Source organism: Ammodytes marinus (assembly GCF_949987685.1).
Source record: "Ammodytes marinus genome assembly, chromosome: 9".
Taxonomy (NCBI): Eukaryota; Metazoa; Chordata; class Actinopteri; order Uranoscopiformes; family Ammodytidae; genus Ammodytes; species Ammodytes marinus.
The window spans coordinates 16,388,199-16,400,962 of record NC_137213.1 but is presented as its reverse complement, the minus strand read 5'-3'; the positions used below and the strand labels follow the sequence as shown (position 1 = coordinate 16,400,962).

Below are 12,764 nucleotides of genomic sequence, written 5' to 3'. Positions count from 1 at the left end.
GCAAAAGCCTTTTTATAAACTTAAGATTTGTTTGTGGTTGGCACCCTTTCACATATTTGTATAAGGTTACATTTCTGCCAGAGCCGGCCTACATTATAATACCTGCATGTGCTTTTGCCTGAAATTGTTTGGGCAAGTATGTTTCTGAATAGCAACAATTTGACACCATTTAGGGTCAGTTCTGCGACTACTGCAACACCGCCGACCCAAACAAAGCCCATCCGGTGACCAACGCCATTGATGGGACAGAGCGTTGGTGGCAGAGCCCTCCTCTCTCCAAGGGGCTGGCCTACAACGAAGTCAACGTTACCCTGGACCTTGGACAGGTGAGATCATCTTACCTTATTCTGCTATGAACAGCTGTTTACCTGCCACCACCTGTAGTTTGTGTAATGACTGCTGTGTGTTGACAGTAAAAAAAAGAAAATACAGCATCTGGATGTGCTTAGAGAAAGTGTCTTCTGCCTTGGTCAATAGCTCTGCTTCTCTGAGATGAGTTCTTTCTTTTTTGTGGGGTGGCCGAGCACCTTCACTGGTGTGAAATTGGACATTGCAATATTCCACAACTGAGGTTGAAGCTTTATCTTAGGACGTTTTTTTTTTTTTTTTTTTTTGCCACGTTGTTGTCTTTTTGGTTTTGTGATTTAGAATTATATCATATCTAGTTTTTCTATTTTTGACATACCTCAAATCCAATAACATTCAGTGGTGCCTTTAACCTCAGGAGCTGTAGTATTCCATATTCTTCTTCATTGTTGTTCTTTCGTGCTGCTTATTTGTTTGTGGATATGCTTGGGGAAGAAATAGTTGTTTGACTCATGGTCATTCTGAGAATATTTAACAAGATTATGATTTTCACTCATTATGAGCTTCATCACTGCAGCCAGCAGCCAGTGATCATGTGAATAATGTGCTGCAGATGGATGCTTGCCAGGAATCAGACTCACGCCCCTTTCGGCCGGCGAATACGCTTCCATCACAACCCGTGTCTCTGGCAGGGGTTTGGCTCACGGCCCACATATTGCACCTCACACACTCAATTATTCACCGTGTGGAAAGAGAGGAATTTTGCGTCCTGGGATTAGGGATCAGAAGGATGTGAAATCAGATTGGAGGTGCGCAGGTGGAGGCCTGCACCTCTTGTGCGAGGAAGGTTTTGACTAGTTTTGGAGTGGGCTTCAAAAAGAGTGAGCAACAAAAGAGCCCCTCTCTCTGCACGTGTTGCATATTTGGCTCCCAGTGGGCACTGTGTCAGACAATGGCTGTTGGATTTTCTGTCTCTGTTTTTAGACAGAGTGAGCTGAGCAAAGATCCTTCACAGCTAAATATAGGGCACACTTACAAGGGGATAGACACATGCGGGGCCTTAAGGGATGTCTGACTCTAATACGTGGTAATGCTCAGTTTATTTGGGAGCGGGGAAAGGCAGCATTATTGCATTACGGCACATGCTAAAAAGAGCATGGCTCTGACGATGACTACCGAAAGTACCGCACAAAACCCCCTGCCATCCCTCATCAGAACATCACCACCTCAACCACATGAACACACCTGTCAAACGCATGTTTCTGTTCACAGCATGATGCAAGTACAGAGACTGTAAACAATGCTCACCTGCCACCATTGCATTTTAAGCCGCACTGTAGTTGCTGCACTCAAATCCTCCAACCTATTTGTTTAAGAATAACTAGTCTGTGTGAGGAGCAGCAAACTGACCCTCTGACAAAACAAACGTTTGTGTGCGTGTGTATGTGTATGTGTGTGTGTGTGTGTGTGTGTGTGTGTGTGTGTGTGTGTGTGTGTGTGTGTGTGTGTGTGTGTGTGTGTGTGTGTGTGTGTGTGTGTGTGTGTGTGCATGCATGTGCATTTGAGTGTGTGTGTGTGTGGGAGGGGGGATTTGCAATTTACTAATAAAGACATTATCAGTTGACAACTTCCTAATCCCTAGTGTATCAGATCCACAAATTCCGCATTCTTGTTTACCCACAAAAAAGATTTCGCAAGTACTACTCAAATGCCAGAAAAAAACCCATCTAAATTGAGAGATAAGACCTGAAGAATATGAAAACAATATTACTTAAAGATCAAGGCTGTTTATATCTGAAATAGCTTATAATATTAAAAGGTTATAAGCTTCTTCCTGAGGTTAAATAAGGATTGCATTTGCCTACCAGTGAATGCTTTATTGCTCTCCTCCACCCTTCAAATACAAGCTCATGCATTATCCAAGACAGGACTAGAGCTGTCACGTTTGACTGTTCCATGCAAAGCTTTGATTGCTTTGTGTGTGTGTGTGTGTGTGTGTGTGTGTGTGTGTGTGTGTGTGTGTGTGTGTGTGTGTGTGTGTGTGTGTGTGAGTGTGTCAAATACACAGGATAAACGGTGTTAAATGAAATATGTGGGCTAGAACCAGCTGAATGGCTTTGTGGTTTCTTTCAAGATCCGCACAGGTGGCTATTTTTCTGTTATCTGTATAGCTCAGGAGATATATTAGATAATGGCACAGTTGATGTTTATGTTAAAATGCCGATGTTCAAAGAGAGAGGGGAGAGAGGTGGCAGAGCTATTTCCGTTTTTTGTTTCTAAGAAGAGGATTGTTTGAAGCATGGTCTGCCGAGTGTAAAGCTAGACTAATCTGACTAAAAGTGAACTCAATAGTTTGGCAGAAAAATTATAACAAAACTAGGCATGAAGAAAAAAACTGTTCAGTTGTTTGCCACGCTAGCAGCATCAGTGATGGTGTGGCAATGTTGGCCTGTTTCTGGATCCACCACTTTGGTCCAAAGTGAAATATTCCCAAAACTGTTTGTCTACATTGGTACATACAGTACTAATGTACTTCCATGTTCCCCATAGGAGGAATCATATTGACTCTAGTTATTCCCTAACTTAACCTCTGGTGTCACCATGAAGTTGACATCTTTGAGTTTTTGGCAGCTGTTTGAGCGATTGCAATACATTTTGGTAGAGACATGGATGGATCCCTCAGGATGAATGGGATGACTTTGGTGATCTCCCAACTTTTCATCTATCGCATCATCAGATCAAAAGTCAAATTTGTGCAAAACTTTGGTTTATATCTTAAAAACTAATGACATTCCCAATAGCAACTACATTGTGTTTGTGTGACAGTATGCCAGCTAATCATCACCATGTTTGTATAAGCATTGTGAGCATGCTGATGTGCATATACCTCAAAGCGCATGCTGTGCAGCCTCACAGAGCTGCCAGTGGGGCTGTAGACTCTCTGTCTTGTTTTCACTCATCGATCTATCTTATAAATCTTGGTGCTGCTTTCATTAACCAGACGTAAACTCGACATGATCACACTCTTAATTTCCTTCAGCTAAACAATCTCCTCTGGATAAGTCCTGTGTCACAGACACGCAGGTTCCCTGTTTTTGATCTTCACTTGGCTTCTGTGTAGATAATGATAACTAATTTGATATCAGTAGATTTTTATGTTGGGAGCACATATCATATCTAAATTGATATTATAAAGCTATTTCCTTGTGTATATTTAGCTCTTGGACATTGCATTTAGCCAAATGCATTCATATGTTACCAGTAAAACAGCTCTTGTCCATCCCATTTCATAAATGTATTCCAAATTTTTCCTCCTAAATACTGAATACTTTTCCAGGAACTTCATCCCCTGTTAAACTATTTACAGGACACAATGGGCAAGCCATTGTTCCAGTCAATATTTACTCCACATATCACACTGCCAGTCACTCCTTTTTTCTGGGGAATGTATTTTAGGATCCCCGACCACATGTGCTTATCTGCCTGAGTGAGCCCAGAGCAAACCATGTGAGGCAAACATACTGAGGCTTACTGCTGTCCTTCTCCCATCTGATGAGACTAAACTGCTTTTGATTGGTTGGCACCAAATGTACATTGTCACTTTTGATTTAAATGAAGTCCTGATTAGTCTCTGGATTGATGTTTAAGGGACTTGACTGGTATTTTTATGTTAAGGTTAATGCTTTGTATTATTTCTGTAGGCGACAGGTGTATTGAACCTTTGTCTGGTAGTTTTTTGTTTTTAAATTGCAGTTCGAAAACAACCCGGTGTTTATGTGTGTGATTTATAGGATTTTTTTCCCAACAGGCTTTGATGTTGGGTATTCAGAGACTTGCAGAAGTTTGAAGACAGAAATGAACTGGTTCAGGTTAAAGCAATGGCTTTGGCATTGCCCACAGTTCTGCAGTCGTCAAGAGACAAAGCTTCCAAGAACTCAATTTTAGAGACATTCTCCTTGATCCAAATCCCCCACTCTCAGGGGTCCACCTCCCACCAAAATTAGTTTGAATGTTTTATTTGCAGCCGTCGCCCCCTTTTGTGTTAGAATCCTTCCAGCCAGTATTGTGTGACATCCTTTCTGTGCTCTCAGACTCTCACAAAGGTTTGGTTCTATTTAAGCCTCTCTGAGAGTGACCTGGTTCTCTCCCCTTCACAAGATAAATGGATTGAAATGGAGAGGTGGTGTAATTTGGTGGTGAGAAAGTACTTAAACAGAAAACACACATAAACACACCCAAACAAAGATGTTTCAGAATAAAAAAAAAAACGTTCACTTTCCTTTGACATCTGCACTCTGATGATGCTTGCGTGCATGTATGCTCTTGTGAGATTACTCGCGCATGGCTGCAATGCCTTTAGATCACGCAACAGGTGGTAAGCAAACATGTTGGGGGCTATAATCCTTATCGAGGCTTCATGGGTTTTGAATATTACATCTAAAAACTCTGAGACACAGAATAGATTACAGTTGCTGCTGAAAAAGATAGTTTATCATGTTGTCTTTGCCCTGTAATAAAGATGTGTTCATACAATGCAGCTGGCTCAGTCTGACCCTAGAGACATGATTGGCTGTCAGACATGTCCCTATTGCAATGGTGACGATGGAGGTGATGTAAGTGCCTGTCTTTAGCCAGGCTGCCTGAGGCGCCAGGCCAACCCAGCAGATATTTACTACTCCGCTAACAGCCTCCTCGTGCCAGTTAGCAGTATAGAACTTTGGCTTGGCGAGTGCATCACATGGTGAGCGTTGGACTGCAGTTCCTCCTAAATCTGGAGCCCCGGTGTGGAAAAGCTTGTGGGGGTTAAAGTGGGATCTATTCATCTTTTCAAGGCCTTTGTCATCAATTCATACATGGAAATGCTAATCAGCGGTCACAGGTTTACTGACGTAGGCATTGATGCAATGGCATGTGTTAGAGTTTTCCTTGACCCATTTGAGAGGGGTGTATCATGAATAGTAGTATACCTTTATGCATGCTTTGAACCAAGGCATGTTGAGGGAGGGGGAAGGAAATATTGCCTGAGTACAATATTGCAATGTTACAAAAGATTCCCACACATATGCTACTGAAATATTGCAGTCTTTTATTTTGTGCTCAGATTTCAAATGTGTGGAAAGAAGAGTTTTCTGGCCTTGAACTGATTGTAACAGAAAAATAATAAAGATACTTTGTAATTAAATAACTCAAGGACAATTGCTTATAAATCATTGAAAAATACAACATGTCTCACTCATCAATTTCTGGAAATCTTTAACACATTGATGAACGCTGATGGTTCAATCATTACATTTAATAAACAGGCAAGCGTGTACCAAAACGCACGGACAGCTGCACCTCAGGCCTTCACATTGTGGAGATCGCTAACAAGAAGGAACATGAATAAACTGTATGATTTCTGTTACACCTACAGCTTACTTGTGACTTTTCTTCGTGACCATATAACTAATTCTGTCATGGAGACTGAGAATAATACACCGCTACCCCTCTACCCTTCCCCCGCCCACCTGTTGCCCGCACAGACACATAGTCGTACATTGCATTGTTGTTACAAACCGGGAGGGCAACTGCTCTCCACTTCACTGGGTCTGCATCATGCTCTGTCTGGCAGGGCTGATCCACTCCAACAGAAGGCAATGCCTACTCTGCTTTGAATTGCATTCCTCTGATCTCACATCAGACTGTCTGGAGCTTGCTCAAATGGCTTCTATCTGTCAGGATTCAGAATCCTCTTGGCTGTCCGGTGGCCTTCGGTTGGAATTTGGGATTAGGATATTCAATATTGGCTTCTTGACTGCACTCGCTGAAAAATATATTTATTGAGGTTTGACTGTTAGCTTACATCGCCTGCCTGTTAATCGCTAGATACGATTACATATAAGATTTAGACAGGGATTAAAAGATTATTAAAATATTTTCATTTCTTAGTAGAAGTACTGATTTACTCTAAAAACTACCAACGACAGCCTTCCTCACAGCAACCTTAGTAAAACTGTCTTACCAGAAAAGACAGCAAGACTCAGACAATTAAATAAAAATGACAGACGACACACACCACAGCAGGTACAACAAGCATTATTGAGCCACGTAAATGGATAAACTGCCACGACTTATAGAATCAACAGCAGAATAAACCATAACTAAAGGTTGACAACCCAGAGATGTATGAACAATATTAACACCTAAGTGGTTGCAGCCACAAACACAGTCCTTCACCATCGGCTCCACATTCAAAATATTTGCTTTATCATTCTCAAAGCATATGTTTCTCAAATTTGTCAAACATAATGAGCTGAATGACCCTCTTCCGTCACAACTGTGGCGGTAATTATTGTCAAAAGCAGAATAAATACCCAGAGCACCTCACCTATCCAGCATGCAATAATGGCAACCATAAACATATCCCATAATGACGTGATCCTTTTCTGCTTTGGATTTTTGTGCATTCTGTTACTTGTCACTAAGGGCCCTGCCAGAATACACCTTGAAAATTTAACAATACTTACTAAAAAAAGAGTAAGATTACAGATTAAAAATAAAACTCTTACATCAATCATGACATAAAGGAAAATATTTGTGCAGACCACAGTATCTTATTGAGGAGGCTGTAGGAAATTCCTAACCAGTCCATTTTACAGTACACTTGATTTAATCAACACAAAGAGATTATGAGTGAAGAGATCCACGTGGCAGGCACAGCAAAAAGAGTGGCAAAGGGTCACGCAATCAGGCCTCTTTTGAGATCTTTGATTTTTGTTCTGTATAAAACACTGCGCTACTGCTCTATTAACTCAAATGCAGCCATGTATGAAGTTAGAGAGCAGGACTTCTGTGTGGAGAGCCATCAGTGCTGCTGCAGTTCACACTTACGGCTACCAATTTATCACTCTTGAGCTGTCAAATACACAAACTTGGCACAGGCTGTCAGGGGTCAATATAACACACGCACGCACGCGCGTGCACACACACACACACACACACACACACACAATCACACACACATACAAACAGGAATTTGTATGTGTTTCGTCAAAATGCATTTAACACCAAGTGTTACCAAGTGTATTGAAAGATAAAATGTTAATATGCAATTGTTAACATGGTGTTTGGTCATGAGGGACTTGTTTGGCTGTGTTGCTCTGTCGTGTTAATTAGAAGGTAAGAGGAGATCTGGATACTTTATACCTTGTTGTATATGTGACACCTTTATAGGGGTGAAGGTCAGGAATTATAGATGGAGTAAGGAGGCAGGGAGGGTTGGTGTCAACGAGAACATACCTGTCAAAGATCAACCCCTGACCTTTGACCCCCACCAACAGTCTCTTATACTAAACCTCCTGTCATGTCACTCGTGTTTAAAGCTATTTAGCCTGTTGTTAAAGGGAGGGGCAGTGTCGTTCCTTCTGTTTTTCTTTTTTTGACACAAGCTCGTCAATCTGTTTCATGTCTTTTTACGCCACTGGAATCCTGTGCAGGGGTGCTTAGCTTGCCAGCACTATATTTCATCTTCCCTGCAAACAATACGTAGTTGCTGGACATATTTCAAGAGAGAGTGTTTAGACTGGCAGGACACAGTTGGAGAGACAGGGCCTGAAATTAAGCAAAGCCGTGCCAGGACAGGCCCCGTCTTCCAAGATCACGCTGTCTGTTCCTGACTAGGTTTGTTTTCCGGAGAATTCTTCCAGCCATCACTCAGTTTATGGCATGGAGTCAGTATAAGATACCACAGTGTATTTCAGTCGTTTTCTGATGAAATTGAGTTTGAAGTCAAGACTTTTCTATTTTTCCAGTAAAATGGAATGTTTTTTGTACTGAAGGAAATATCCATCAATTCCGATTCATATCCATTGAGTTTAACGTCCAATGCTTTGGTCAGATTGGTAGTTATCATATTGGCACCATTTCTAATTTTACCCTGCTCTATTTACCAGTTTACTAGGTTGGTCAAACCTGTACACAATTACCCTAAAACTCCTCAGTTAACTCAGTTAGTATATTTCTCATTTGACAAGAGACACTGAACAACTTGTAAGCAAATGAAAATGTGGCACTAGCCACACAAATCCCCAGGGAAACACATATTTTGGTTTCTGACTGCACCAGAACTGGAACATAAATACATTTTTTTATGGGTGATAAAGGACCTTGTTATTCTTGGGAAACAGGAGAATATCTTGTGGTTAACATCTTAGTACCAATTATAAGTGGTTAAGAAGATTTTCACTGCTGCGTGTTGCTGTCAGTGATGGGTTCCTGAAAGCAGTGGCATGCTCTGGACTAGGGGGCATTAGGAGGGACGGGGAATGTGGCGCTATGTTTGGAATCTGAGATGGGTCTGCATGCCAGCCAGCACGTCTCTAGCCACCCCCTACCCTATTCCCCCTCCCCCCAACCTCACTCTCCTTCCTCCCTTCCCTTCGGCCCTCCCTGAACGTCATGTCCACCCGTGTGAACTAAACTTCCTCATGGTCCTCAGAACCAGAAAATTGACAGAAGGCGACTCCTCTGCAAAAGCCTCCATTCTGTTTTTAGCTGGTTCCTTCTAGATCTTTTTTTTTGCATATCCTGTTGCATGTGGGTGGAAGTGTTCTTTGATTAATTTAAAAACACACCCCATTCAAAATTGAGGTCAGAAAGGGTGGCTCTAAGGCTTAAGCCATTTTATTTTGTTACCAATTGACTGTTTTGCTCTGCGTAAACCGTGATTAAAGGACAGTCAAAAAGGCTATTCTAAGCTATTTGCAATCTAATGATTTCATTGTTTTTTCAAGATTTCAGGGAACTAGGCTAGACAGTTTACCACCTGACCCCTGAACTTTCTCACAATCCATCAACAACTTGAACTTAAAGCCATTAACTATTTATAGTTGGGGGGAAGACAGGCATCAACAGATCATTGCAGATCCTTCTTGACACAGTCCTTGACAACACAGCAGAGCCATTTCCGTGATGTACTTTGCTTTGATAAGAAATGTTAGTATAGCTCCCAGTCTTTCACATGGAAACATTGCAACCTGACTGTTTCAAATGCCCTGCTGGGGGTTTTCATCAAGGTACTGAGGGATGCTAGACGAGTGTGGACCTGCCTTCATCCTTGGCAAAGAAGACAGTCCATATAGAATGTCTATTTAAATAGCACACAATGTTTCGGATATAGTTTTCTTTCATCACTTTCATCCTGAGGGAATGTATAAACTAGTTTATAAGTTTAGTAAACATGCCTACAGTGCCCTGTATTATATGTAACATTTTGCTTCAGGATCCATGCCAGTACTAAAATTACACTTAGATAAAGTATCACAAAAACAAGACAGGGGTGTGGTGGTCAGGTATAGGTGAGGCTTTTTGTTGGCACTGAAGGTGTCACGTGCAGGTTGGTGTCCCTGGGTTGTATTCCAAGTCCATGCCAGACCATAACAAAGGGAGCTTTGACTATCACAAATAACCTTTCCATTACACAATGTTCAATCAGGCTGAAGTCACCCGCTTTCAGGGCTTGATGAGGATGTTGATGAACTGCAAAGGAAACATACAGCCACCGACCGTCATCAGCCTTATAGAAAGCTCAGTGTTGGCAGAAACAATCGTTGGCATCATTTCCTGCCCTTGTATGGACAGTATATTCTGATGGAAAGTAGAGATAAAGAGTTCAGAGAATAGACGTGGATCATGTGGGCTTTAGTTTATGTCTTTTCACTAACCTGGCTGCACCACTTTGGACTATTCACTCCATGATGAAAGAAGTTGGTGAATTGTTTGTACTTTGCTCTTTTGGCCACACATGCACGGCTGAAGTCAGGCTGCACAAATAAAAGCTCAGAGCAGGAAGCCTTAACCTTGAATCACTGGAATGGCTTAATCCTCATTTAAGCTATAGTGCGTAATTGAATGTCTATATAAATGAATGTCGGTTAAATTGAAGCCAATGCCAAATGAGTTGACACAAAGTTGATTAAGCCTATCAGCTCCACAAAACTCTCTCTGTATGTCTCAGGGCTCAATGGCAGCGTTTACAAACTGGTGTTGCCCCCCGACACTGATGAAGTAGCGCATAAAAATCCCAAGAAGCGCCCAATACATCTTTCAGTTGATGATTCTACTGCAAAGAAAAAACCAGGACGTTAAGCAGAAGATTTAAAATCGATGCACGATCACCGAAGGCTAACCTCGTGTGCACCGTGTTATTGTAATTACTCAGAATTCCTTATGGGGGCAACATAAGTTACACACTATAGCTTTAAAGCTATTAGTTCTGTGGCGATCATTTGAAAGGGTACACCAATCAAGCTGGGGGATGTTGTGCCCCGGCTTTCACCAGAAAGGAAATAAGGGTATTCATTGTCAGAGCTGCTGGCCAAGACTGGGGCCTTACTTCAATAGCAAGTAGAGCACAGGAAACTCCAACATTATCTGTTCAGTGCTTTTTGTTTAGCCTGCTCTTTGTGTTCTGGTTTTCAGCTCTTCCATGTGGCATATATCCTCATTAAGTTCGCTAATTCACCACGTCCTGACCTCTGGGTGCTGGAGCGCTCCGTTGACAACGGAAGAACCTTCATCCCCTGGCAATATTTTGCACGTAAGTTCTCATGTTGTGACGTGTCCCCCTAACTTTCATTGATTTGTAAGTAAATCTGGAAAATGCATGTTTGTAATTTTATTGTAAATCCTTTTCTCGTAAATAAATATCTGCACATGGCAGCGGGTTTTCCCTGCAGATGCAAATGTGTCTTTTCAATAGACAGACGGAGAGTGGAAAGTTCTTTCTAAGAAGTGCAGCAACCTCCTCATTAATAAAATAAAATAGAAAGACACAGGTATGGAGGATAATTGTGTCTTTGCAATAAAGACTTATTAGGTATTGCACAGGTGTAACTAACAACATTAACAATGGCCCCGCCAAGCTGTGCCATTAATCTAGCATATAGAGAACCAGAGCCCCGCAACTGGCACTGCTGAATGGAACGCAGCCATTATTATTATTAATAACACCTTTGTCTTTCCTGCTATGACAAGTCCAAATGCTTGTTTGGAAAAAACCCAAAGTGAAGATAGATCAAAATTTGTTTACTAGCAGACGTTTATTTCCTGGCACGCCAGTCAGCCTGCTAAAGAATTCAAGACACAATTTGTGTGTGTGTTTATGGTGAGTGGAGACTGGAGAGAAAGGTTAAATCAAAACTAACTACAGAGCATTCAGACTTTAAATCCTGGATACACAATGGGTTATTATGTTTCTTGTGTACATTTTGTTAAGAAGGTATGCAGTTAATTTCCAACTTAATTACTAGGCCTGTCATTTCCAAAGGACCTGAACTACATACATGAATGCATGCTCTCTATTTGCTGTGTTGACCAATCTGTGATACAATGTCTAATATCTGGGAGGCACCTGTGCTCAGAGACTGCCAGGAGACACAGCTGTGACTCATCAGATTTACAATCTCTCTGTTTCTCTTTGCCCTCATTTTTACATGATCCAAGTTCATGTTCATTCAAGATCCTTTAAGACGCTGCAAAGCGTTTGTTCCTATGCTGCTTGTAATGTAGATGAAAATCACTTATTTCCTATCATTTTCCACCCTTATCCAATTAGCAAACACACACACACACACACACACACACACACACACACACACACACACACACACACACACACACACACACACACACACACACACACACACACACACACACACACACACACACACACACACACACACACACACATATTGAAGCATTTTTTCACACATTAAATATTTGACTTATTCTCGTATTTAAGACCCAGATTAATCTATTTTACATGCCTCTTCTTTTGGGTTCGATTATGTTCTGTAAACAACATGATTTATAAACTTCCATCATTTTCTTTTTTTGTCAGAGCTTGACAAAAGTACCCGAACATATCATTTGTTGCTGCCATAGTGCTTGGTGATAGAGAGTAGCTTTACAGACGTCATCCATTTAATAATAATGTTCTCATTACTTAAAAATATGAATGAAAAAAGGGGTCGAGATAGGAGAAGCCTTTTAAAAGTTTCAATTATTTATTTATTCATTTTTTGTTAGATTCAAAGCGCGAGTGCATCGAACGGTTCAGAAAGCAGCCCAATGCTCGTTTAGTAAGCGACGATGACCAGATCTGCACCACAGATTACTCAACCACCGTTCCTCTGGAAAACGGAGAGGTAAAATATCATACCAAGATGTTTAAAAAACTTAACCAAAATTGCTATCTTTTATGAAAGATAAAAAATAATCTTTGGGAAATACATTTGTTTTTGTCCAGATTGTGGTGTCTCTAGTCAACGGCCGGCCTGGGGCCAGAAACTTCACCTATTCGCCAGTACTGCGAGACTTCACAAAGGCAACTAACATTCGCCTGCGCTTTCTCCGCACAAGCACACTGCTGGGCCACCTGATCTCCAAGGCCCAGAGAGATCCCACCGTCACACGCAGGG

General features: G+C 41.5%; 1 protein-coding gene across 2 annotated transcripts in view; it reads left to right on the top strand.

Annotated features, from left to right (window-relative positions):
• Positions 1–12,764, top strand: part of LOC307255729 (laminin subunit alpha-3-like) — a 52,385-nt gene that overhangs the window by 1,006 nt on the left and 38,615 nt on the right. For both annotated transcript variants that reach the window (XM_080034485.1, XM_080034484.1), the window contains exons 2-5: positions 174–326; positions 10,765–10,882; positions 12,373–12,491; positions 12,593–12,763. In XM_080034485.1, the coding sequence (XP_079890611.1) occupies positions 174–326; positions 10,765–10,882; positions 12,373–12,491; positions 12,593–12,763 (561 nt within the window). The remainder of the gene's footprint in view (positions 1–173; positions 327–10,764; positions 10,883–12,372; positions 12,492–12,592; position 12,764) is intronic.